Here is a 26,711-nt window from a genome sequence, read left to right on the forward strand (position 1 = left end):
TCCCCTATCCTACCCCAGCCCTACCCCCACTTACATGCTTCTCCACAGCTTGCAGGCTCCACTCCTCATTGTCACTCAGCTGACCACAGTGCACCTGGAGGGGAGAGAGAGGGGAACCAGCTGTGACCTCCCCTAGCCTCTTGTCTCTACCAGAGCGCCCTCCCTATGCCTGACACACACCTGTCCCCACCAACACATACACACTCCAGTCTGTGGCCTCAATGATAAGTCCATCCTCGGACCAAGCAGATGGCTGGGAAATCCCCTCCTCCAGGAAGCTTTTAAGGGCTAATCCAAAGAAGTGGAACTTTTCTGATCTCTGACTTTTCAGCCACTGTCCCATCTATAGCACAAGCCAGGTGTATAGTGAGGGACAGGGGGTGACCTTGGACCCCCTCTCCATCTCTCAGTCTATGGAGCTTTTCAGGCCCTGATGATAGAATCAGTATTATTAACTTCAGCCTCCCAGCTCCATCCTTTCTGAGTTGGGATTTGAGCCAACCCTAAGTCTGGGATAGGGGAAGAAGCCCACCATGTACAATACATCTGTTGTGCCTAAGGAACTCGGGAAAATGGATGGATAAATGAAGGAATGAATCAATGGAGTGACAAGGTACTTTGCCTTGCATGTGATTCTCACCAGCCTGTAAGTCAAGCTTCCATCTTTCAGACGGAAGGCCCAGAAAGGTTGAGTGACTTGCCCAAGGTCACAGAGCAGAAAATGGCAAAGTTGGGATAGCACTGCCCATTCCCTCCCCTTCTCTGCCCACATCTTCCCCTCTCCAGATCCATCTTCATCACCCCACCCCTTGTCCTGTCCCTCTCCAACTTCTCTGTGTCAGCCACCTGGAGTCCCCTCCGCCCATCTTTCATCCTCTGTGAAGTCTCTTCTCCCACCTCTGCTTGGGTGCTTGGTGAAGAAAATGGTGGGGGCGGTGGTTTGCACTGCAGGCCCTGACAGCAAAGCTCCCCACCTGCGTCACCAGCTTCCGGACACCTACTCAGAGCTGCTCACCACCTGCGGGACTTCCCACAGTGCTTGCACTGGGGTCCCCTCCTTCATCCCCCCCACTACTCAGCAGCCCCTGCCTGCCTGCCTCTGTTCTAGGTCCCCTGCCAGGAGCAGATGGAGAGGAGGAGACCAGCAGGTTCTCAGGAAGCTCACAGCCTGGCTGGGGGGGTGGGGGGGATGGAGGAGGGCGATATGATGGAGGGGGGTATAGAACTTCATACCTGGGGAAGAAGAGGGCAGACTGACTGGGTGGGAACTTAAAGGCTGTGGGAGCTCAGAGGGGGAGGGCACCTGGGGAGCTTCCAAAACTGGCACTGAAGTCTGGGAAGACAAGCAGAGCCCAGAGAGGATGCTGCAGGCAGGAGGCTGCTGGGTAGTAGGTGGTATGAGGAGCTGAGGACCCAGGCAGGGGTGCCGTCCGTGGTACAGGGGGAGAGCAAGGCTAAGGAATTGGACTTTAACTTGGTTGTACTGGGGATTCAGGGCAGACTTTAGCATCTGCAGACCATGGTCTACGAGGTAGGGAGAACTGGACAGAGCAATACTCGAGGCAGGAAGACCCGGAAGAGGCCTGGGCCACCAATGGTGTGGAAGGTTAGGCTCCAGATGAGGCTCCATCTATGATTCCCATAAGACAGGTTGTTGAAAGGGGCTGGGAGCATGGCTCATTTGCATATGGTTTATAGAAACATGTTGGCATTTTACTATTAGTAGATGGGGGAGGACATCCTTCTTGTTCCTGCCACCTGGACTCATCTCTCAGAAAAAGGGAAGGTTGGGACCCCTCTAGGGCTGTGGGGTTGGCAAAATAGCCTGGTCCCAGGTCAGAGCTGGGAGGTTGAACGAGCCTCAGAGGGCTGGAGGGAAGGAAGGAATCATTGAGTCCTCTCCACCTGCTGGGCTTGCCCCTCCCTGCATGCCTCGTGGGCTGCCTCCGCCCATCCCAGCCACCACGTGCACAAACACAGGGCACACTTTCATGGAGACCCTCAGTGCCCCCCAACACACACACACACACACACACACACACACACACTGTCCCATAGAGATATCAGGCATGTGCATACCTGCACACATACACAGTGCAAAGACATCCACACACTCACAGTGACTACCATGCACACGTGCTCATTCACACCTGTACACAGGATACTTGAGTTCACATACTGGAGAGCCATGCACACGCTTCTGCCCATCCCTGCCCCCTCCCGATAAGCAAACATAATCAGCACACACACACGCACGCACACACACACACACACACACACACGGCTCCTTGCCCACCAACAGAACGCACAATTGTACCTACTCTTGCTAACTAGGGGGCGGGTCTACGACCCAGTGGGAGCTCTCAGGAGTAGGGACCAGGGCGGCAGAGAAGGTTGAAAGCCCAGCAAAGGCCCACCCCCTCACCAAGTTCAACAGAGCTAAAGGACACCCCTTCCCCCAAGTAAGGAACTGGTACAGCTGGCACAGCTCAGAGAAAGAGTGGGCACAAATCACACATCAAATGCCAGAGACCAAAGGCTCCCTGCTCCTCAATGGGACTTATTATCCCAGAATCGAAGAGCAGAGCCAAAGACTCTGCAAAGAATCTGCAATCAAGTCACCCAAGCTGCGAGCTGCAGGAGCCCAGAGCTCTGCGCAGGACGGCATGTCCCTCAGAGAGCCCTCTGCTGACCCCATCTCTATCAGGCCCCAATATTCCTTGCAGGGCTCCCAGGTTTCCTTGCTGTCACTTGCCATCATTTGCAGTTCTCTCTTTGTTTTGCTCATTTGTTTAATGTCCGGTGCCCTCACCCCTCCAGACTGTGTAGTCTGTGAAGGCAGGGCCCGTCTGGTCTGTCTCGGTCACTGCTGCTATGTTCGCATAGCACAGTGCCTGGCGGTGCTCAAGAAATATGCCTTCAATTGATGGATGGGTGAGTGGATGGATGGAGGGATGATGAATACAAGAGCAGAGACCCAGAGAGGGGAATGGGGCTTGTTAAGGGAGGAGCTGGTGAGTCAGCCCTCCCAAGTGATCTGCCCTGGGTACTCCCTTTACCCTCTAGAACCTTAGTCCTTGGGATCTGGCAGCAGTGGCGAGGTCTGGGGATGCCTATGCTGTCTCTCAGAGGATGTGAGATCCTGTGGCCCCAGGAGCATAGGGCAGGGAGGGGCATGGAGCAGCCAGACAGGATCAGCCAGACAGGATGTGTCAGACCTGTATGCTCTGGGGAGGGGATGTCCTGGAGAAGAACATTTCCACTTGAGTAGGAAGGGCCAGGCTTGGAGGAGAGGAAGATTGCAAATAATCCAAATACTTTTCAAGAGCTCCTCACTGCCCAGGGTGTTTGAGGAGGTGAGCAGACAGCAGTCAGGAACTCCTGGCAGCCACAGGTAGCATCCTGCTCACCAGCACGCACCCCACTCCTCAGCCTTGCTGTGTCACACTCTTCCCCTCCACACTCCATCACCCTGACTCAGCTCATGCTGGTCCTAGAATATCCTATCCCTTCTTCTCTGCCTGTTCCCCGCCTGCCACGTCCCAAAGTCTCCACTGTGAGGCACCCCTTGGCCCTCCAGCATTATTTCATTTGGCCAGTAGTGGTCTGAGGGTGGCCCTGCCTTCCCCGGGACTGAGGTTCTAGAAGGCAGGAATGAGTCCGACTCCTCTCTCTGCCTCAGCACCTGTCCTGGGGCAGGCAGGGCCCAGAGCAGAGTTTTGCTTGGGTGCCATAAATTTAAGTGATCTGACCAATCCCCGTTGCCAACACACAGAGCCTTTCCTACCCCCAGGAGAAGGCTGAAGCCTGAACTCCTGGTCAGACATGAGCCACGGTGAACAGCGCTCACAGCAATCATCCTTCTTCCCGTCCACAAGACAACAACCTTCCAAGCATCTTGCCATTGTAGGAGCTGCTTCCTTACTAGCCCAGCCCTCACAGCCCCCGACACAGGAAGTCCTTCTAGGAACTTGGCACCCCAGACCCCTTTCCCTCAACAGAGGTGGGCGACCAAGCCATCGCCTCCCACGCCCCACCTCTGCACAGCGTGCCTAACCCAGGTCCTCCTCCAAGCGACCAGCTCTGGGACAGATGGGGACCAGAGGAGGGAAGCAAGCGGCGCTGAGAGCTGGGTGCCAACGGCAGATCCTTTCCCTGCGGGAACAGGAGCTGGGGGTGGCGGAGCAGCTTGCGGGAGAAACCAAGGGGGCCGCCTCCCCCTCCATCAGGCAGATGGGGCTCCGAGAAGACCAAGCCAAGTGTCCCTTCCTTCCTCTCCCCGTGGCCGCCCCCCGCGCCCATCGCCCTCCCCCGCCAGCAGCTCGGGAAAGGTCAGGCGCCTCGGAAACCTTTAATTTCGTTTTAATGAGCTCGGGAGGAGTCCCCCGGCGGGCGCTCCGAGACCGGCTCATTTATCTGTCCGCGCCCTTAAACCGAGGCGGTGGTCCCCTCCGCGGAAGTCGAGCCCTAATAACGGCGATTTGAGGGCGCTAACCCTTCGGTTCTAAGGACTGGACACAGATTTTGAGGGTGCACTTCCCCACGGACCCTCAAAACCTGTGTCCAGTCCTAAGAGATTGGAGGAAACACAGAGCCGGGACCCCGCAAAGCTCACCCAACCCCACAGGGGGAGCCGAAAGCGGGGAGCTCCGCGAGGGGGCAGCAGAGAGCAGGAGGGGCCCTGGCTCTGGGTGCCGCCGGCTCAACTCCCTCCACCCAGCAGCGACCCTCCTTCCAGCTGAGGCCCCCTCCCCTCCAGTCACCCGCCCCAGGAAGCCCGCCCTGTTGCTTGGCATCTGTCCCAGCCTCGGATGTGGGTCTGGCTGGGGCTGGACGCCTTCCCAGGCAGCCCTGCTCCAGGGGCCTCCTCTCCTCAAGCCTCCCAGCTCCAGTCACCCCCATCTCTGACTGGCTTTCCCACATTTCTCAGTCCGGTCGGTGGTGTCTGCACATCCCTCCTCAGTGTCACTCGGTCCTTTCCCACTTGGCTGCATGCATGGCCTCTTGGGACACTGCCCCCAACCCGTCTTGAAGGATGTCTTGGTCAGAGCTGTGTCAAGGCTCCACCAGGTAAGAGTCCAGATGGGGCTTGCACATCCCTCCACAAGTTGCTGATGGGCAGGCAGCTTCATCCTGCCCATTCAAGGTAGGGCAGAGGGCTCCTCCCAGACTCCTCCCAGACCTGCGTTTCCCCCATCTCCACCCCAACTTGCTGTTCAACACACACATACACACACACACACACACACACACACACACACCCCAGCTCCGTCCAGTGCTCCCCCCCTTTCTTCCTCCCCTATTCTCTTCCCCATCCCACCCACAACTGCTCTTACCAAGATGACAGCTGCCACAGCCCCGGCCTCCTTGTCCACCAGCGGTATGACCAGCACTGAGGGGGAGAGGGCAATGAGGTGGTCCCGTGGGGCCAGTGAGGCTCAGAGGTACTGAGCCAGGACCCAGGGAGGGAGACGAAGACACAGACAGGGAGAGGCTGGGACAGAGACACAGAGAGACCCAGAGACCCAGAGAGACAGAGAGATGGGTCCTGAGGCAGTGACAAAAATGACCACAGCAACAACCCCTGCGTAGAAGGAAACCCCCGCTCTTGGCAACCTTCTCATGATCCTCCCAGCAACCCTGGGATGGAGGGAGGCAGGTTAAGGCTGAGCACCCCTATTTTACAGATGGGAAACTGAGGTCCAGAAAGGGGAAGTGACTTGCCCAAGATCACACAGCAAGTCAGGTCTCCTGACTCCCAGTCTTGTGCACTTTCCACCTCGAGACAGAGGACAGAGACCTAGAGAGACTGAGACACGAAGCAGAGAGACATGCGGACAGGGGGCATGGAGAGGAAAAGAAAGAAAAACAGAGAGTGACAGAGAGCGTGACAACTTCAGCCCATCTAACCACCAGCACAAGCAACACCCCCTCAAGGCAGGTTCTGTTGTTCCCATTTTACAGATCAGGAAACTGAGGCTCAGAGAGGTTAGTAGCACAATAGGGAGAGAATTAGATGATGGGTTTGCTGGAAACACAGAGCAAGAGAAAGAAGGAGACAGAGAGATGGAGACAGGGATAGAAGACAGGTATGGTCTGGGGAGCAGGGGCCACAGTCCCTCCCTGCCCCTGCCCAGCTCCCAGCCCTTACCTTGGGTGTCAGGAGCCAGTGGAGCCACCAGCCTTGCCAAGGGCTTCCCAGGCAGGTCTGAGGGGCCCAGTCCATTGCAGCCCAGCCGCTTCCGGGAGATCACAGCCTCTCTGAAAAGAGGATACGATTCTACCTCTCAGTCTCTGGGCTTCCCAGGTGGTGCTAATGGTAAAGAATTCGCCTGCCAAGCAGGGAACACAAGAGATGAGGGTTCAACCCCTGGGTTAGGAAGATCCCATGGAGAAGGCCCTGCAACCCACTCCAGTATTCTCGGCTGGAGAATCCCATGGACAGAGGGGCCTGGAGGGCTATGGTCCATAGGGTTGCAAAGCATCGGACACTACTGAAGCGACTTAGCATGCACACTCAGTCTCTGGATCAAAGAGGAACAGGCCCCAGCCTGGGGACACACAGCGGGCTGGACCCTGCACATCTGTGAGAGTCTGGACAAGCTGAGCTGCTGCACGGTGGATATGACGAAGGCAAAAATCAGAGTCTCAGGAGAAAAGGGAACCCTCCTGCACTGTTGGTGGGAATGTAAATTGATACAGCCACTATGGAAGACGGTATGGAGATTCCTTAAAAAACCACAAACAAAACCACCACATGACCCAGCAATCCCACTCCTGGGCATATACCCTGAGGAAACCAAAACTGAAAAGACACATGTACCCCACTGTTCATTGCAGCACTATTTACAATAGCTAGAACATGAAAGCAACCTAGATGTCCATTGACAGATGAATGGACAAAAAAGTTGTGGTTCATATACACAATGGAATATTACTCAGCCATAAAAAGGAACACATTTGAGTCAGTTCTAATGTGGTGGATGAAAGTAGAGCCTATGATACAGAGTGAAGTAAGTCAGAAAGAGAAAGATAAATATTATATACTAACACATATATATGGAATCTAGAAAGATGGTAGTGAAGAATTCATTTGCAGGGCAGCAATGGAGAAACAGACATAGAGGACAGACTTATGCGCACGGGGAGAGGGGAGGAGGGTGAGATGTATGCAGAGAGTAACACGGAAACTAACATTACCATATGCAAAACAGAGAGCCAATGGGAATTTGTTGTATGTTTCAGGCAACTCAAACAGAGGCTCTGTATCAACCTAGAGGGGTGGGGTGGGGAGGGAGATGGGGAGGAGGTTCAAGAGGGAGGGGACATATGTATACCTATGGCTAATTCATATTGAGGTCTGGCAGAAAACAACAAAATTCTGTAAAGCAATTATCCTTCAATTAAAAAAAAAAACAAAAAAAAACCAGAGTCTCAGACCCTGACTCTGCCCTCCCCATGCAGAGGAGCAAGCAGCTACAGTCTGGCCTCTGGTGCCTCCTGCTGGTAGATATAGGAAAGGGTACAGCACAAATCCCACAGAGCAAGTAAAAGCCAGGGCTCAGAGCTAGGCTGTCTCGGTTAAAGCCTACCATAGCTACCACTTGATTTGGGGCAAGTGACCTAACCTCTCTGAGCTTTCCAGGGAGATCTGGGGTGGAGAGTAGAAATCGAAACATCAGAATCTACAGAAAATCATCTGGAGCAACTTTTGGTGCTAAGCACAGGAGGGGGACTCCAGAAGTTAATTACGCATCCCTATGTGCATATTCCGGAGAAGGCAATGGCACCCCACTCCAGTACTCTTGCCTGGAAAATCCCATGGATGAGGAGCCTGGAAGGCTGCAGTCCATGGGGTCGATGAGGGTCGGACACTTTCACTTTTCACTTTCATGCATTGGAGAAGGAAATGGCAACCCACTCCAGTGTTCTTGCCTGGAGAATCCCAGGGACGGGGGAGCCTGGTGGGCTGCCATCTATGGGGTCGCACAGAGCCGGACACGATTGAAATGACTTAGCAGCATGTGCATATTTGGAGAAGTCAATGGCACCCCACTCCAGTACTCTTGCCTGGAAAATCCCATGGATGGAGGAGCCTGGAAGGCTGCAGTCCATGGGGTCGATAAGAGTTGGACATGACTGAGCAACTAACTTCACTTTCACTTTTCACTTTCATGCACTGGAGAAGGAAATGGCACTCCAGTGTTCTTGCCTGGAGAATCCCAGGGACGGGGGAGCCTGGTGGGCTGCTGTCTCTGGGGTCACAAAGAATCCGACACGACTGAAGCGACTTAGCAGCAGCAGCAGCATGTGCATATTAAAAAGCAGAGACATTACTTTGCCAACAAAGGTCTGTCTAGTCAAAGCTATGGTTTTCCAGTAGTCATGTATGGATGTGAGAGTTGGACTATAAAGAAAGCTGAGCGCCGAAGAATTTATGCTTTTGAACTATGGTGTTGGAGAAGACTCTTGAGAGTCCCTTGGACTGCAAGGAGATCCAACCAGTCCATCCTAAAGGAGATCAGTCCTGGGTGTTTATTGGAAGGACTGATGTTGAAGCTGAAACTCCAATACTTTGGCCACCTGATGCGAAGAGCTGACTCATTGGAAAAGACCCTGATGCTGGGAAAGATTGAGGGCAGGAGGAGAAAGGGACAACAGAGGATGAGATGGTTGGATGGCATCACCAACTCGATGGACATGAGTTTGAGTAAACTCTGGGGGTTGGTGATGGACAGGAAGGCCTGGCATGCTGCACTGCATGGGGTTGCCAAGAGTCGGACATGACTGAGCAACTGAACTGAACTGAACTGATGTGCCCACGAAGTCCAGTCAACCTACATAGATGAATTCCCAATGATCCCATAGATTAAATACCATTGTATTTTCCATTTTTCAGGTGGAGAAACTAGTGTGCTGAGAGGTTAAGTAACTTGTCCAAAGTCCCACAGCTAGCAAGAGGTAGAGCCTGGACTCGAACCCAGGCATTTGGCACCAGAGCCCATACTGCTAACCAGCACGCTTGAGTCTTCCTAAAGACTGGAGGGGACTGAGGCTCCAATGGGGACTGATGTGAATGTCAAGGAGGCATAGGGCATCGGTGTGATGGGGGCAGGGGTAGGAACTGAGACCGGGTAGCCTGTGGTAGGAAGAACGAGCTTCTCTCTGCCTTCACCACACATTCCCACCCCCACCCCCCAGCCTCTGGCTCTTCCTGCTTAATAAAGCGCCTGAGTTTTCACCAAATGTCACTCCCTGATGATTAATTGTCCTGGGTTCTTCATCCCTCATGCTGCCTCCACTTAATTGTGTTTGTAGGAACTGCCTGGCCTGGAGAGAAGAGACGATTGCAGGGCTGGGACTCTGATGTGTGCATGTGGAGTCACTCATGGGAGCCCAGCAAAGGTCAGGTGAGGAAACGAGAGGGGTAGTCTGCGAGTCCTCAGACCAGGTCACAGCAGCTAGAGAAATTAAGGACCAAAGAGACTGAATGCCTCAATCAGGGTTATGCAACATTCTGAATCCAACCCATTCACTCCTGGTTCCTTGGTTCACATTCTACGATGACCGCTGGTGTCTCCCACCTTCCAGCCCTCACACCTGGACTTTAGGTTTCTGGAGGGCCTAATTCCAGTTTTGAGCTGTCCAACTGTGCCAGTCACCCCAGGAAGGAACAGGGATCTAGGGTGGCAGGAGGCAATGGCAGCCACGTTTCCAAGTGACTAAGTTGATAAAGGCTGGGGCTTCGTGGAAACAGGAATTGGCCTTGTTGACCCTCAGCCAGACCCCTTGTAGCGGACCCCACCCAATCACTTGGCCTCAGGTAAGCTAGTTATCGGTCAGCCACCAGGTGGCGCTGGTCCCTGCACTGCTGGTCAGTAAGCGCTGCCGCTTCATCTCAAGGACCCCTGACTCCTCTCTTCCCAACCCCCAGACTGTGGGCTGCCCTGGCTTCTCTCCTCCTACCTCCCCACTCTGCCCTCAAGCCAGGACCCTGATGAAGGAATTGCCCCGAGCTTTTCTTCTCTTCTGCACAAGACTCCCCTTCTGTGCTCATGGTCTCATGACTCTCCAGCCCCCAATCTCTTAAGCTCCAGGACTCAAAGTCCGGCTGAAGGCCTGCCCTGGGTGCCCCTGAAATAGTCAGACATCCCCCCAGTCCTGATTGGAACTTATTCTCTCCACCGCTTCCCTGGAAGTAGCACAACCATCCACCAGGTCCCCTGCAGCTTATCCTCAAACTGTCCTGGATGTCTCCCTCTTCTCACCTCCGCATCCAATGGGTGAGTCACTGCCCCTGCATCCCCACGGCTCTCCCCTGCTCTCCATTCCCAAGCCACTGCCCAGCTCAAATAGACACCTCTCCCCTAGACCTGCAGCAGCCTCTCTCCTCGCCTCCTGCCTCCTGTCAGGTCCCTTAAATCCAGCCAGAGTCAGGGCAGATGTCCTAACTATGGGGACATTCTGCTTAAAGCCATTCCACAGAGTATTTGTTAATTTCACAGAGTCCCTCTGGGTCAAGTTTGGTACCGAGCACCAAGAGAAGAAGAGGAGTCATGGTGTCGTCCAGCAAATGAAGTACAGACTCAGGCCTGAGAGCAGAGATAGGAGCCCTGACAAAGGAAGGAAGAGCAGGCCCCCGCTGACCCAGGTGCAGGACAGAAGTGGGATCAGAGAAGGAGAAGGCTTCCTGGAGGAGGAGATGCCTGAGTTGAGGCTTAGAGGACACACAGACGTTATCAAGGCAGACAGGAAAGGAAGTGCAGGTGGAGAGAACTGCATGGCAAAGGCTCAGAGGAAAGAAAGAATGTGTGTCCACCGGCCTGGCGGCTGCAGAGAGTCACAACCCTGAGAAACTAGGCTTGATCCTGAGGACATTGGGAGCCCAGGGACTTGAACAGGACAACGTGAAGGTCAGGTTCAATTTCAGGCTGATCATGCTGGCTGCTGAGTAAAACTCTCACTAGAGAGGGAGAATCTGAGAGACAGAAACTGGGTCTCGGTGAGGGCCTGCAGTCTCAGAGGTCCCTGGAACAGCAAAAGGGAGGCTGCGCTGGGGCAGGTCAGCCTTGACTGGGTCCAGATCTTCCACCAGGCACTGGGCCTTCCAAGGATATTCCACCCTCAGGAGTCCCCCCCCACACCTTGGAACTTTGCTCTGTAACCCACCCTCTCCTGGCCGGCCACATCCCAGAGCCCTGGGCAGGGCTGTGCCAGGCCATGCCCACCTCAACCCACCCTGCTATGAGCCCTTTTCTGCTGCCTCACCCTTTCCAGAACTGCTGACCCCCTAGAGGTTTCAAAGATGCTGAAAGTGGGTAGGGGACTCCAAGGCTGTGTCTCCTCCACCCAGTCAGGGCTGGGGCTTCATCTACTGCTCACATCGCCTCCTCATGTCTGCCTGCCTGCCTGCCTGCTAAGTCACTCAGTCATGTCCAACTCTCTGAGACCCTATGGATTATAGCCAGCCAGCCTCCTCTACCCATGGGATTCTCCAGGCAAGAATACTGCAGTGGGTTGCCGTGCCCTCCTCCAGGGGATTTTTCTGACCCAGGGATCCAACCCGTGTCTACTGCGGCTCTTGCATTGCAGGCGGATTCTTTACCGCTGAGCCACCGGGGAAGCCCCCCATCCCCTATGATGTCCCCTCAACTCAGCACCCCAACCCTGCCTCCTCTCCCCTCCTGACTGCCTCCTCCAACCAGGATGATGTTGGAGGGGAGGGAACGCCACAGCCCCGGGGCCAGCTGTCCAGATTGAAGGCTAATGACTCAGCCCTGGTGCCTGGGTGGTCATGGGCTGCCCCAGTGAAGATAAAGACAGATGGACACAGAGTCAGGAGAGGAACGGGCGTGGACTTTATGACGGTTCCGTCCCTTTAACAACTATTTGCTTAGCGGAGGGTAGAGGAAAAGGCTCTCTGTCAGTGGGGTCAATGGCCTGGAAAGAGCACCAGGCCCTCTTCCACTCCTCTGAGCCCCTTCTTAGGTCAGGCCGCCCTCCCCTGACAGAGCCCCCACCTCCAGGGGCCTCATCTTCACTCTCATCTTTCATCCCTCTTGGAGACAAATTATGATTCAGGCCAAGACCCCAACCCTCCTTTCTGTCTCCCTCTCCCTCCCCCAGAAAGTGAGACTCCACAGAGATGGAACAGACTGTTCTCTGTGTCCCTTGAGATCAATCAGAGGGACAGACGGAGTCTGCAGTGAGTGGGGACCCAGTCAACTCTGAGGAAGAAATGTCTCTCAGGGTTGGGCCCCTGGGCCCCCCCAGATGGTGGCAGAGGGAGACAGCCAGCTGGGACTGGGGTGGGCGGTGTCTCCGCTTTAGTCAGAAAGGCTTTCACTGTACTCAGCAGGGAGTAATCAGAGGCTTTAAGATGGCAGGAGACACAATGAGGAGAGGACTGAAATAGGCTGATTGAGATAGAGGCGGGGCACAGAGAAGAGAGAGGAGAAGGCTTCCAGGAAGCCTCTCACCCAGGCAGCCCTCCAGGATTCTCCCTCCCCAGCCCTGAAGCACCCCCGCTGCAGCCTCAGGATTCCGAGCGGCAGCCCTCAGACGTCACAGTGCCCCAGCTTATCAGCGCGCAGAAGCATGGACTGAGGCCCGGGGAGACAGCAAGAGCTTGTGACGGCAGCCATGCTGTCCTGGCTCCCAGCCCAGGGTTCTTCTCGTGGACAGACCCAGCCCCTAGGGAGGCTTCCAAGGCCCAGACACCTTTTTTTGAAAACTGAATCCTCCTTAGTGCTGGGGGTCTATGGAGTAGGCTTCCTAGCAGCCCTCAGCCTGGGCCCTGGCAGAGAAGGGAAATGGGCTGGTCAGGGTGGAGATGGTACATGGAAGGACTTCACGGGGGAGGAGACAGCACAGCAAGCACAAGGAGGCAGGGAGCCCAGGACACACGAGGGGATGAAACGGCATCTGTGAGCCCGCGGAGGGGTGCAGGGCATCACGGGAAGGGCTGGGTAGCTGGTGGGGCCGCCTCACTCCCCCCTGGCCCATCTCCACCCTGCCTCCCCACACCACTCTGGGCCCTTATCTGTCTTTATGATCCGTCTTCACTTCACACCTGCTGCTGTTTGCCAGCCCTGCCGGCCCTCCATGGTTTCCTGGAGGAACACCCCCTCCACTGGGCATGGCCAGCACTCAGGCTCCACCTTGGGCTGGGGCTGGTGCCTGGTCTCCCGACGGCGCACCAGAGGGCCCTTCAGAGAGCCACAGAGGGCACCTTCAGAAGGGAAGGTAGAAGGGAAGTAATTTTCTCAAAGTCACCCAATGAGTAAATACATTGGGACTTGGGGGTGGGGGGCAATCAGCAATCATTAACCTCCTACTGTGTGCTGGCCCTAGGCTAAGCCCTGGCATCTATGATCTCAGTAAGCCCATAGGCAGGGTCCACTGTTATCTTCATTCTGTAGGTGAGAAAACAGGTTTGGAAGGGGCCCCATTGAGGCAGGGATGGGGCGGGGCTCGAATCCAGGCCTGTCTGATTCCCATTTGAGTGCCCTTGCTCTTGCCTCTTCCAAAAACCTCTGTCTCTCAGTCCAAGCCGAGGAGGTGGGCTCACCACTACACAGTGAGTGGTTGAGTGGGCAGAGCACAGATTTCAAAAGAGGGGACTGGCCTGAACCTTCATCCCCATACTTGCTGGTGGGACGCCCCACCAGCCTCACCAGCCTTGTCTCCTCGGCCTCCTAGGATTTCTGAGCCTCGTGTCCCAGCAGTCTTCCCCCCTCCACTCAACTCTGGGCTAACTGCATTGGAACATTTACTTTTAATTGCTTTTTTTTTTTAGTACCTTTTCCAAAGGCATTACTGAATCTGAAGTGGCCGGAGGTGGGGCTACTGAAAGGGCTTCTGATGCTGCAGAGGATCTGAGCCCCTCAAAGATGCCTGGACTGCAGTCCCCCCGCCCCACTCCAGCTTACACAGGCTCAGAAGGAGCAGTGCAGACCCTGAAGGATGCTCCCCTCTTGCTGTCTGAGTCTACGATCCAGCATCCCTCTCTCAGGAGAGCCTTCCCAGGCTGCCTTGAGGAAACTTACTGGATCGGATAACCTCACATTAAATAAAGTTCTTGAGGATTAGGGGTAGGGGTACAGGCTCAGAGGAGAAGAGGGGACATTATAGCATTTTTTCCCTTAAGATTCTGAAGACCTCCCAAGCCTATCCTGCCATCTTACAGATGGGACACTAGAAGCCAGAGAAGAGCATGGCTGCCTTAGTCCACACAGTCCTCGAGAGGAGAAGTTGTCAAACGACGCTAAAGGGGACAGTGTCACCTACCTGCCCACCCTGTGGGAAAATCAAATGGGAGAAAAGGAGGTGGGAAGGCTCAGAGCTATTGGAGAGGCACCATCCCCTTCCATGGGGAAGTGCCAGAGGATAGAACAGCATCAAAGAAGCCAGGATTCCACGTGCCGGGGGAGGTGGTCTCAGGACCACCAGCACCCCCAGTATTAGGACCTCTGGCATCCCCCAAAAGCAGCTCTTTCCATGGCCTCTGTGACAGGTGTCTTGCCAACCTCAGCTACTACCTGAAAAAGCCACATCCCTGACTAGTTGACCTGTTGGAGCGGAGCGCTGCCTCCAGGTAACACCCCCCACTGGTGTCCACTCCCCTTATAGCTCCCAACCCAGTGCTCCCTGGGTCCATGACGCCTCTGCACCACCCAGAAGGCAGTGCTCATATCCTCCTTGGCCTGTCCTCCTCTGGACCAGAGTTCCTGCCCATCCACATTTTCTCATCAGACAAGCTCTATTTCCCTTCTCTCTCCCCTGGACAGCCAGAAGCTAGGATACCGTGTCCCAGACCTGGCTGTGCCTCACACCAAGTATGTGGCATTGGACACGTCTCACGATGTCTACTCATCTGGAAAACAGGGAGGCTAAATTCAATAGGCTCAGAGGTGTCAAGGGACAAGAGGGCACTGAGCCCGTGTTCCTGAAGTCAGTGATTCCAGTGTTCTACCATAATGAAAATAAAAACAGACATTTAGCACTCATTATGGATACAGTTTTAAGGGCATTACATGTGTTAAGCATTTAATCCTTCCAAGAATCCTCCCATAATAGTACTACAAGATGAGCACTATTATTATCGCCAGTTTACAAGCAAGAAAACTGGGGCACAGAGAGGCTGAGTCCCTTGCCCTGGATAGTAAACTGGAGCTGGGGTTTGAACCCAAGCAGCTGGGCTCCAGAACCCACAGCGGGACGTGGTCTGTGATCTCCCCGTTCTCAGAGTTGACACCATGAGGTCCGACATTCTATGACTCCGAGTTCTGTGATTCTGTGAGAACCTGCAGGCAGTTCTCGTAACCTACTGGGGTTCTAGCTGACCAACTGTAGCCCTGACCTTTTGAGACTCAAGCTAAGGAGGCTGCAGTGGTTTAGAATAGCTCTCCAGGAGGAAATCTAGCAGTTGGCACTTTCCCTGTGTCATCCACTCCCCAAACACAACAGAAGACAGTGCTTCTCCCCTCTATACTGCAGTCGGTGAGCTGGCCAGGGAACCCCAGCTGGCAGGGAGGCTGAGGTCAAGGTCAGATGGGGAGGGTGAGACCAGATCTTGTGGTCTCCCTTGACCATGTGAGAGGGCAATGGGTGGAGAGCAGCTCACCGCACTTTCCCCTCCTGGGGCAGCTCGTGGGGGGGCTCCTCACACACCAGCCGGGATTCCCCATCCAGCAGGTAGGTGTAGACCGTCTCCTAGAACAGAAGGCACTCATGAGATCCAGAGGAAAGGCCCTCCCACCACCCACTTCCAGTCTGACACAGGTCTGGGTGCCAAGGTCGTGGGCATCTGTTTGTCCGTCATTACTCCCCAGGTGATTCTAAGTGCAGCCAGGGTAGGAAAACTCCCTTGTGATCTCAGCACTTCACTCTCTCCTGGGGAGGGTCTGATGGGCTGAAGGAACAGACCACAACCCGCCAATACCCTACAACCCTGAGATATTTCCCTGCAAAGACTGCAGCCTCAACAAACAATAACTGAGCGTCCACTCAGGGCCATACTGCAGAAGAGGCTCTGAACACCCTGGAATCTTCCCACCTACCTCAGATACACAACCAAGAAAGCACACACTGTGAGCCAAGCCAGGAGGACTTCTTGGAGGGAGTGACTTTAAAGTTGTAACTGACATGGGAATTAGACATATTCAGGCAGTGGGTTGGAGATGGAGATGGTAGAGGACAGGGAATCCTGGTGTGCTGCAGTCCATGGGGTCACAAAAGAGTCGGACACGAATGAGCAACTGAACAACGAAAGGAAGTGGGTGAGAATGGCTTCTGGGCCAAGTATTAATAATAGGTAGGTAGGTGTACAGAGTCCAAAGCATTGATGGAACCGACAGTGGTGGGGCCAGGGAGGGGGCACAGGAGGTGGGTTTGGGATCAGCGGTGCTGAGTGGGAAGGGAGCTTGGGGAGGATTTTGTTGAGGAGAGGGACTGCTACTGGGGAGGGAGGAGCTGGTGAGCCCTGTGACATAGGAGCTGATTTGTATTTTGGAATGACCATTCCCTGGAGTGAGATCAAAGCTCTGGTTGAAGCATATCAAGTCTGCAGCTTGTCAATCCTCCCTCCAAGGACCCAGAGCCGTCCTTTTTTGGGGGTGTAGGGGCATGCCACTCAGCGTGCAGGATTTTAGTTCCCTGACCAGGGACTGAACCCACACCCTCGGCAGTGAAAGCACAGAGCCCCAGCCACTGGACTGTCAGGAACTACCCCCCAGAGAAGTCTTGGTTTCAGTTACAGACCACATCTTGGCAGAAGCAGTTGCCCTCACTGACCCACAAGAGAAAATCCACATTCCCTCCAAGCAGGACTGGCCACTCTTAGAGACCCACAGCCAACCCGTCTGCAGAGTGTCTCCACTGCTGGAGTTGCATGTGATGAGGGAGACCCGGGTGCTCAGCAGAGCCTACACCTCATCGAGGGGGTACCCACGTGCCTGGCTCAGTATCCTGAGAGGTGTTGTTTTCTCAGTGGGAGAATGGAGAGCTCTCCTCTCTGCTGACTGTATCAGGGAGGGCTTCTGGAGGAGGTGACACTGAAGCTCCATGTTAAAGTAAGTAAGCATGGAGTCCTTCTCAGAAGCCATTGGCTTTCACAGCTGTGAGAGTCCACAACCCACAAAAGTCACACACTCTTGTTGCCCTTGGCTGTCCCCAGCCAGCCCCCACCTTCTCCCAACCCCCAGGAGATGCCCCAGTCCTGCCTCCAGAGAACCTGAGCCAAGCTCAGAAGTGGCATGGGCCAGAAATGGCAGGGCCTGAGGAGAGTGAGCGGGGCAGACACAGGAAGACCCAGGCCCCTTTGTCCTCCCGGGGGAGGGTCTAGTAGGGAAGTTTGGGGATGAAGAAATCAGTGGGAAGGAGGCCCTCATGCATCATCTACATTCAGCCTCTTCCTGTCAACCAACCCTTTATGCAGCCTGGGAGGGGCCTGTAGGATTTGACCCCCAAAGAGGTTAAGATGCTACCTAGTACCCAGAGTCCTGTCCTGGCAGAGAGAGGGGTGGGCAATCCGAGAGTGGGGAGCAGGCAGGCACGCAGATCCTCACTTCACTTCCGGGTGTCCATCTGCCTCCACCCCCTCACTTGCAGCCCTCTGGGTTAAAATTAGCTGAGTTTACTGGAGAGAAGGAGGAATCATTTCAGACACATCAGTCCCATCTGCATTTGCGGCTGCCTGCCACAATGGGTGCTGATGAGGGAGCCAGGTGCCAGCAGCTCCCCTCCCTGGCATCTCCCCACCCCTCCCTAGAGGCAGAGCAGGCCTGCCGTCTCCCCACCCCTCTTTGGAGAGCTGAGCTCCTCCATGCAGTCAAGACAGGGTTCCCTCCCCAAAGTCAGGGCTTCCCTAGCTCATGCAGGTCTTTGGGGTGGACCAAGACAAACATTTCCCACTGTCCCAGGGATTAGTCACCTGGACCGGAGCTGTCTTCCCGGTACCCTGCTTTGGGGATACAATTAATCCGTACAAGGGCATCTATGCTGGCATCACCAGCATCCTGCCTGTGAAGACCCTCCTCCTCCCCACTCCCAGGGCAGCCTCGTGGATGCTGACCTGCCAACCTCCCTGCCTCTTCTTTTCCAGATGTTTCTCCACCCCAGGCCAGATGTTGCCTCAATCCCATCTCCGGGAGGACTTATTTTGGGAGCTAACACACCACCCACTTCCTACCAATTTCACGCTCAATAAAGCTCACTCATTAGTCTTCCTCCTGGGCTCTGAACTTCCAGGAGGTTTTGAAAAGACAGAGCTGAGGAAAGCGAATGGGGATGCTTAGGTGCCAAGCCCCATTTGTTCCTGTCATGCTGTGTGACCTTGGGGGAAGTGTCCTCCCTCTCTGGGCCTTGGGTGGATCATTCATCCAGCAGATTCAGACACAGTGGGCTCTGCTGGTGGCTGGTGTCCAGGGTACAGGAGGGAACACCCCAGGCTATGGGGACTCAGTCTAGGCATCTCCTCTTCTGGTAAGTCTCGCCTGCCTCTTATGGTGTCAGAGTCCCCCTCCTCAGACTGACAGTCCCCTGCTCCCTGCTATCTGGCACAACTGATACACTTCTGCTTTGTGTCTTGAGAGCCAGTTCATCCATCCTACTGCATAAGGGATGCATAGTGACCACTGGAGCTGAGTTGAGGAGTGGCCTGGGGCAACTGAAGAGGAGTACAGTCTCCTCATCCAGGCACTCCAGGCCCAGGAAACCATGCTGACCCCGTGACCAGGGGCCCAAGCAGCCACCCTGCACCTGTTCCCGGTGTGCAACCTCATCTATGGTGTTGGGATGGGTCAGAGAGAAGCTTAAAGGCTTCTAGAGGCTTCTAGAGGACATCTTATCCAGGCTCCTGACTAGACAGGACACCTGAACTCAGCACAGATCTATTCATCAAGGCCAAGCCCCATTCCAGCACACGGCTGGTGCCAAGGAAGTTCTTCTGCATGTCTACTCAATCCTTCCTGCTATACGTATTCCAAATCTCACGTGACTCACTAGGTCCTACCTAGTGAACCCATTAGGTTATTATCCTAAGTGAATCCATTCCATAATCTGCGACATGATCTTTCCAATTACACTCTAATGCCCCTTCTGTCCCAGACATTCCAGAATTCCTATATCAGTTCATTCACTGGGGCTTAGTTTTAGTCCTCCTCTTCCTCCTCTTAAACACTCACCCAAACCCTTCACTTCCCCATGAGAGTCCTCTGGGCAAAGACCCTGCTTCTTCTTTCTTTCTCAACCCTGTTTAAGAGGAGTGGAGCAAAGGCTTAAGGGGCAGGAAAGTATGGGGCAAGGCACGTACCACTTTGGGAAGCACAGCCGACAGGGCCTCCTTGACAGCCTGTTGCAAGCCTGCAACGTCGATGACGGAGCCCAGGCTCAGCAAAGCATCCTGGAAGAGAGGAAAGGGCAGTGAGGGCCTCTCTGCCAGGCAGGCCAGGACAGCGCCCCTCCCCAGGGGGCTGGGAATACAAACTCTCAGCTTAAACTGGGGCCTAAGGCTAGCAGACACTTGAGTCCCAGGATCTTAGGAACTCAGAATCCAATCAGTCTTTTTTCCACCCCCCAACCAATCTATTTTTATTTCCCCAACCAGTCTTAAGGCCTTAAAATGTCCAAGTCCCTTCATCTTACAATGAGGGGTCTGGGGCTTAGAGAAGGGTCAGGGACTTAGCAAAGAACTCACAGTAAGTCAAGAGGTCAAGTCTTGTCTAGACCCTAGGTCTCTTGTCTTTCAGCCAAGGACAACTCAGGCATAGCAGGGAAAGTACAAGCTTCCTTATTAACATAAAACAAAACAAGTAAACAAAAAGTTCCAAATTTGAATTCTAGCTCCTCTATTTATAAGCAGTGTGAATCTTGGTCAAGTCACTGAGCCTCAGTCTTCTATCTGTAAACTGGGGGCAACTAAGGCTATCTCCCCCTACAGGCTGATATGGTGATGAAATCAAACTGAGTGCCCACACACATAGGTGCTCAGCGAAACATCTGCTGAATCTGGGTCCCACTCAGTTTCCCAAGGAGGGAGGTGGTCTCGCATAGTCTCATTTTTTAGCCTAGTGAGGGGCTGGGAGTAGCGAGAGTCCACAAGGTACATGAGCCCACAAGAGTCAAGAAACACAGTGAGGCCAGCCCCTGGTGAGACAGAAGGGGAAGGAGAAATCAGCCTTGACTGCCTCACAGCCTTCCTGTCCCAGGAACAGGCCTCGTCCTTGGAGAGCCGGAACCAAGACAAGAAAGGTCCCTGCTTCTCGCTCTATTAACTTGGCCCAAACCATGGGGATCAAAGAGAAAGGTAACAGAACAGAGGATCCAGGGCCAAAGCAGGACTGTGACTCATACCATCCACTCAGCCAGGCCCTCCCCGCTAGCCCCTGCAAGTTTTTTTCTGATGTCTTCCTTGTGGATGGCTCAGTCTGTGTTCATAGAGCCAAGTGATTAATTGTAGGATGGAAGACACATGGCGTGGCCCCCATTCCTGTAAGCGACGTGAGCTTGAGGCTCTTATTGGGCCATAAGCTCAGTATGAGCCCACAGCATAAATGTGGCAGGTAATATATTAAAATGATGAGATTGCAGGGCATATTAATAAAGATCTGTTACCCTAACTAGGGAAGATGAGAATTGCTCCACGTCCATGGGCTGACTAGATCATCCCCAGTGCACTATGTCCCAGGTAAGGACAAGAAGAGACTCATTCAGAGGAAGTGACGTATGTAAAGAGAGAATAAGAAAGCAAGTCCTGAATGGAGAACCTGGAGATGCCTTGCCTGCAGCAGAACAGATCCAGGAGTTTCAGTATTTGACTCCAATATCTCAGGCTTTCCTGGGCAGGGCGACTGGACTCTGTGGCCCCAGAGACAGCCTGGAGACTCCCAGGATTTCACAGGAGGCTGACTTTGGCCCAGGGGAGTGAAAGATCTTCTTCCAGGTAGAACCAAGACAAGAAAGGTCCCTGCTTCTCGCTCATAGGCAGAGGCCTCTAGAAGAGAGGTGAGGAACTGAGCTCCCCATACTTGGAGGTTTGCAAAAATTGGCTAGATGCCCATTTTTCAGAGAGGTTACAGAGAGGAGTCCTGCACTGGGGTCCAGATGAAGCCTGTGGTCTGGGCTTTGGCTCCAGATTTCACCTTGCATCTTCTTGGCTTCAGTTTCCTTCCCTACCCTGACTCCCATTCCCACCCAGTCCTGTGTTCCAGGTTGAGGGAGCAGTGGTGGGCTTTCTCTTCAAATGGCATTGTTTTCTCCAACCCCCAACCTCCCTTTGATCCCTTCTACTGCTCAAGTGAAGACACATTTCAGTCATGAAGATGTGTCTCCATCCTAGGACACCAGGAGCTGCTGACTCCACAATAAATTCCCCAAATTGGATCAACTGTCCTTTGATCCTGAGGCTCTCCTCATCACAGCTCACACACTCTCAGCACCACACATACCTGGCTACCCAGTCACAGACCCTCATATTCTCACAGAAACATCCCAGCCTGCCCTCAGACACCTTCCAGGTACACATATAGGTTCACACAGGTGCAGATACTTCCTAATGGACTCACAGGTCCAGGGCTCAGCAACATGTTGGCCACTGTGGCCTTTCTAGGTCAATTCTGCAGACTAAAGAGGTGAGGAAGAGCTGATGTCCTAGATAATCCTGAAATAAAGTCTGCCAACCCAGGCTCCTCAGACAGTGGTTCCAAGGGCTTGGCCCCAGAAGGTAGTGCTGGTTTAGGTCTGTTCCTGCCTGGAGGCAGTGGGGAAGGATAAGCTAAGTCGGGGGCCCTGCCCTCTAATGGAGTTTGTGTGTGTGGTGTGGAAGTTGGAGAAGAGGGGCCAAGGTGACAGAGTGAGTTCTGATGTCCAGGGAGACTTGTCTCAAAGCCACAGGCTTAGGACAGCTAAGTCTCCCCATTTGACAGATGAGGAAACTGAGGCTCAAAAAAAAAAGCAATGCCCCATCTGTGGTCAGCCAGCCAGTCAGGACAGAGGGTCCAGAACCCACCTCTCTGGATCTCCAGCCTCTGTCTTGTTCCTCCTCTGGACTGACCCCCAGCTCCCTTCCCAGGGTCCTTAGAGAGAATAGTCTGTCCTTTGTTCTGATTGGTGGCTCTTCGACCTGCCCTTTACTCAGATTGGGGAATGCCCTGACCTGTCCTTTACTGAGATTGGTGGATACCTCTCTGGCCTTTGCTTGGATTGGTCAGTTTTCTGTGACTCCTCAGGCTAAGGGCAAGATAATGGCACAAGAAGGGAATTGGTAAGGAAACTTAAAGACAGTTGGAGCGGCAGAGAGGGGGCCCAGTGGGCGGGATGGAAGCACGGCGATGAACCCCTGGGTGGCCTCTGCCTGATATCCTTCTGTCCACCCACCTCCTGGCCCTGCCCTGCCTGCCTGCCCCAAGTTGGCGGGTGTTGAGTGTAGGAAACACAGCTGGGAAGCGCCACTTCACACTTGGCCTTCAAGATTTGCTCTCATGCTGCCTTCTTGAATCTTGCCAAGAGCCCAAAGCAATTTCACCTTCTGCATCAACTCAGGGAGGAAATAGTTCACATTCCACAGAGCATGAGGTGAGGCTCAGAGGTCAGAGTGGCTGCCCCAGTGAAGGGAGAAGAGTCAATGGTACTGAGGCTCAAGTCAAAGAGTTTTAAACCCCAGAAATCTTAAACAGCTGAGGAGAGGAAAAGTACAGACAGAGCCATACCTGCTCTCACGCACATCTACACATGTCACACATACACATATTCCCATGTACACACCAGCACACAAACTCACACACATGGATAAAAATGCAACCCTATAGAAATGGCCACCCACTCCAATATTCTTGCCTGGAAAATTTCATGGACAGAGGAGCCTGGCAGGCATTATTTAGTTCATGGGGTCAAAAAGAGTTGGACAGGACTGAGCACACATGCATGCAATATACAATGCACACATAAACATACACTTAAGCATGTACACACATGCAAAAATAAACACACTCAAACACACTCAGCCAAGCTAAGGGTGGGGTGAAAGAGGTCACATTTCCTGCCCTTGCAGCTTTTGTGAACAAACATCAGTGTAAATATCAGCATGACAACCAGCAATTTCCCAGACTCCAGAGGAGAATCTGTGGGGTATAGTGAAGAGCAGCTGTTTCCAGTGTGTCCCAGATTGACTATGGAAATTCTGTGTGGCCTTAGTAGGCTCTTTCCTCTTCTGAGTTTGTTTCCTCACTACTAAAAATGGGTCCTTCCAGCTAACAACACATAGTTCTACCATTTTGTGTTTTAATTCAGTGAGAATGGGTGAATGGATATGTCAAGGCTGCATATTGTCACCCTGCTTGTTTAACTTATATGCAGAGTACATCATGCGAAATGGCGGGCTGGATGAAGCACAAGCTGGAATCAATATTGCCGGGAGAAATATCAATAACCTCAGATATGCAGATGACACCACCCTTATGGCAGAAAGTGAAGAGGAACTAAAGAGCCTCTGGATGAAAGTGAAAAAGGAGAGTGAAAAAGTTGACTTAAAACTCAACATTCAAAAAACTAAGATCATGGCATCTGGTCCCATCACTCCATGGCAAATAGATGGAGAAACAATGGAAACAGTGACAGACTGTATTTTCTTGGGCTCCAAAATCACTGCAGATGGTGACTGCAGCCATGAAATGAAAAGACGCTTGCTCCTTGGAAGAAAAGCTATGACCAACCTAGACAGCATATTAAAAACCAGAGACGTTACTTTGCCAACCAAGGTCCATCTAGTCAAAACTATGGTTTTTCCAGTAGTCATGTATGGATGTGAAAGTTGGACTGTGAAGAAGGCTGAGTGCCGAAGAATTGATGCTTTTGAACTGTGGTGTTGGAGAAGACTCTTGAGAGTCCCTTGGACTGAAAGGAGATCCAACCAGTCAATCGTAAAGGAAATCAGTCCTGAATATTCACTGGAAGGACTGATGCTGAAGTTGAAACTCCCATACTTTGGCCACCTGATGCGAAGAACTGATTCATTGGAAAAGATCCTGATCCTGGGAAAGATTGAAAGCAGGAGGAGAAGGGGATGACAGAGGATGAGATGGTTGGATGGCATCACCGACTCAATGGACATGAGTTTGAGTAAACTCTGGGAGTTGGTGATGGACAGGGAAACCTGGCATGCTGCACTCTATGGGGTTGCAAAGAGTCAGACATGATTGAGCGACTGAACTGAACTGAACTGAATGGACACGTGAATGGATAGATGAATGGATGAGTGGATGGGTAGATGGGTAGAAGGATGGATAGATGGATGGATGGAGCCTTCATACTTTCCCCAGCTCCCTACCTGTAGCCCTATGGTTGGAGGTAGGTCCACTCAGCACTGTAGATGGTACCACTCCCCACACACTCTAGAAAGTACCCCAGGTACCAAAAAAATGGAGCCTGTTTGGAGCAATCGGTCTCCTCTGGAACCAGCAGTGGGACTGGATCAGCCTTTCTACACTCATTTGGGTAGGAAGAGAGTCTGGACAAAATGACTTCTAACTCATTAATGGATTATATGAAGCCAGAGACCTTGGTTTTATCCTTTCTGGAGCCACCAGCAGAGGCACTGATGGCCTTCTTGAAGGTCAAGGTCAGTGTCACATGCTGCTCTCCTGTCTTGTCTCTGTGAGTCTCATTGTCTCTTGTGACCTCCATCAACCATCTATTGCTTTCCCTACTGCTGGGAACCTACAGCCTACCCCTTGGTCTCCAGAGGGAAGCCTCCTTGTGCCCCCAGAGTGACCTAAAAGAAGGCAATAACACCAAACCCAATGGCAAGGTACCTCCTAAGGCAAGCTGTGTTACTGCGACTGATTTATACATGCTGATTTATCCACCTCTGCCTGAGCTAGGTCCCCTGGGTGGCCTGGGGTTGGGGAACCTCCTCTTTCTCTGGGCTTTGGTGTCCCTTTCTCTAAAATGGGGACTTCCAAGGACCTTGGAGCCCCTCTCACTCTATTCCTCTTTCCTTCCCTCTGGACCTGTGTCTCTCTCTCAGGCTGTCTCCCCGATCTCTTCGAGTGGGTCTCTCCCTCTTGCCATGCCTCCCTCGGTCCATGTCTGTCACAGGCTGCTCTCGTGTCTCACCTCTGAGTCTCAATGTCTTTTCCCATCTCCAATCCTCTCTCCTCTCAGATGGCTTCTGCCCTCTCTCTCTTGTACACTCCTGCTCCCTGCCCCCAACTCCTGTCTCTCCTGCCCACTCCTTCCCTAACTCTCCAGGTGGTCTTCTTGAGAACTTGTGGTGAAAGTGTCTGACCCAAGATTGGCACCCCCAGAATAAGGGTACCCAGCAAGGTGGTCATGATGGGAGAAACCAGGGGTGCCAGGGCAGATGCCATCTATTCTTCCACTTCCTGCCTCCTGTTCTGGTGGGCATCACACACATATTCTCCTCTTCCCAGAGAACAGGGCCTTCAGGGACAAAAGAGCCCATCTGTCTCTGCACCCAGCGTGCGCCTGGCACTTGCAAGCCCATCTGCTCCACCAGCAGGAGTGGCAGAGCTCCCCCAAAGGAGGCTTCCCGGGGGCTCAGGCCAGAGAAGCCCCTGGGGACTGGGCCTCAGACCCCAGCCAAGCCCAAGGGCCCGGAACTTACTCTGTGACTCTCATAGCCCTTGCAGCGTGGCTCACCCCATAGAGTCAGGAGATAGCCAGGAAGCAGGAGGGGCGGCCCTTCCTCCTCTCTCCCCTCCTGCCCACCCAGACCTGCTGTGTACCCAAAGAGCTGCCTTGAATGGATCTGGCACCTTAAACACACAGAGGACAGCTGCCCAGGAGTGCTAAGATCTTGCAGCCCCAGACCTCCCCTCAACAAAGCTGAGCTGGACCGGGGTCAAGAAAATAGAAGAAAGAGGCTTGGTGATCCCTGGGAGACCTGATCTGAGGAAGTGGCAGGAGAGAGGCCCAGGCCTCAGTTGGACAAGTTCACATGTCAGAGTCCTACTTCTGCAGGGAAGAAAAAGCACCTACTGTGTGCTAGGGGCATCCATCAGTGGTTCTCAAACCTGTGCACCAGAACCCCTGTAGGGCTTGTTAGCATCCAGGTTGCTGGCCCTACCCCCAGAGTTTCTGATGCAGTAGGTCTGGGATGAGGCTAAGAGTTTGCATTTCCAACACACTCTCAGCTACTGGCCCAGGGACCACACTTGGAGACCCAGCAACACACACTCTCTCTAGTCCTCCCATGAACCCTGGGAGGTGCTTGTATTGACCATCCTGTTTCATAGGTGAGGAGACTATGGATCAGAAAGGAGGGGCCTTGCTCAGGTAAGAATGACCCATCTTCTGGCAAGTCCATGCCACTTACACATATGAGGGGGACTCCTCAGAGAAGGTCCCCAGGCAGGGAGAGGCAGAGGTCCTGGAAGGAGAGTGAGGTGGGGCAGGGAGTGACAAGAGACCAGGGTGTGTGGAAGGGGCCCCTCAGAGTTCAGGGGCCCAGGCCTAAAGGAAGGGCCTGCCCTCTCCCCCCTCTCTTGCTCCTTCCTCCCTCCTCTGGGTCCCCCTCTCTCCCCACCAACCCCTTCTCCGCCCCTCACCTGCCCTTCGCAGACTCTGGCTTCAGTTGTTACTCCAACAGGGCCGCGTCTCCAGCCTCCGAGCCACACTGGAGACACGTGCACTGTAGAGTACACCTGAGCCCGGTCCCGGAGACCCCCCACCACATCTCCCCACCTCCCTGATGA

At 53.7% G+C, this 26,711-nt stretch overlaps 1 protein-coding gene and 1 non-coding gene across 6 annotated transcripts in view; both read right to left on the reverse strand.

Annotated features, from left to right (window-relative positions):
* PDE2A (phosphodiesterase 2A) overlaps nucleotides 1–26,711 on the reverse strand; it is a 97,908-nt gene that overhangs the window by 16,257 nt on the left and 54,940 nt on the right. For all 5 annotated transcript variants that reach the window (XM_024975019.2, XM_024975017.2, NM_001143846.1 and 2 more), the window contains 5 exon segments: nucleotides 19,313–19,402; nucleotides 15,626–15,714; nucleotides 6,152–6,261; nucleotides 5,337–5,392; nucleotides 35–94 (listed from right to left, as the gene is read on the reverse strand). In XM_024975019.2, coding sequence (XP_024830787.1) covers nucleotides 35–94; nucleotides 5,337–5,392; nucleotides 6,152–6,261; nucleotides 15,626–15,714; nucleotides 19,313–19,402 — 405 coding nt within the window.
* MIR139 (microRNA mir-139) lies at nucleotides 26,593–26,660 on the reverse strand. Its single transcript, NR_031366.1, has one exon. It is a non-coding gene; the product is annotated as a microRNA mir-139 (primary transcript).

This window comes from Bos taurus, chromosome 15, assembly GCF_002263795.3.
Source record: "Bos taurus isolate L1 Dominette 01449 registration number 42190680 breed Hereford chromosome 15, ARS-UCD2.0, whole genome shotgun sequence".
In the NCBI taxonomy this organism is placed as follows: Eukaryota; Metazoa; Chordata; class Mammalia; order Artiodactyla; family Bovidae; genus Bos; species Bos taurus.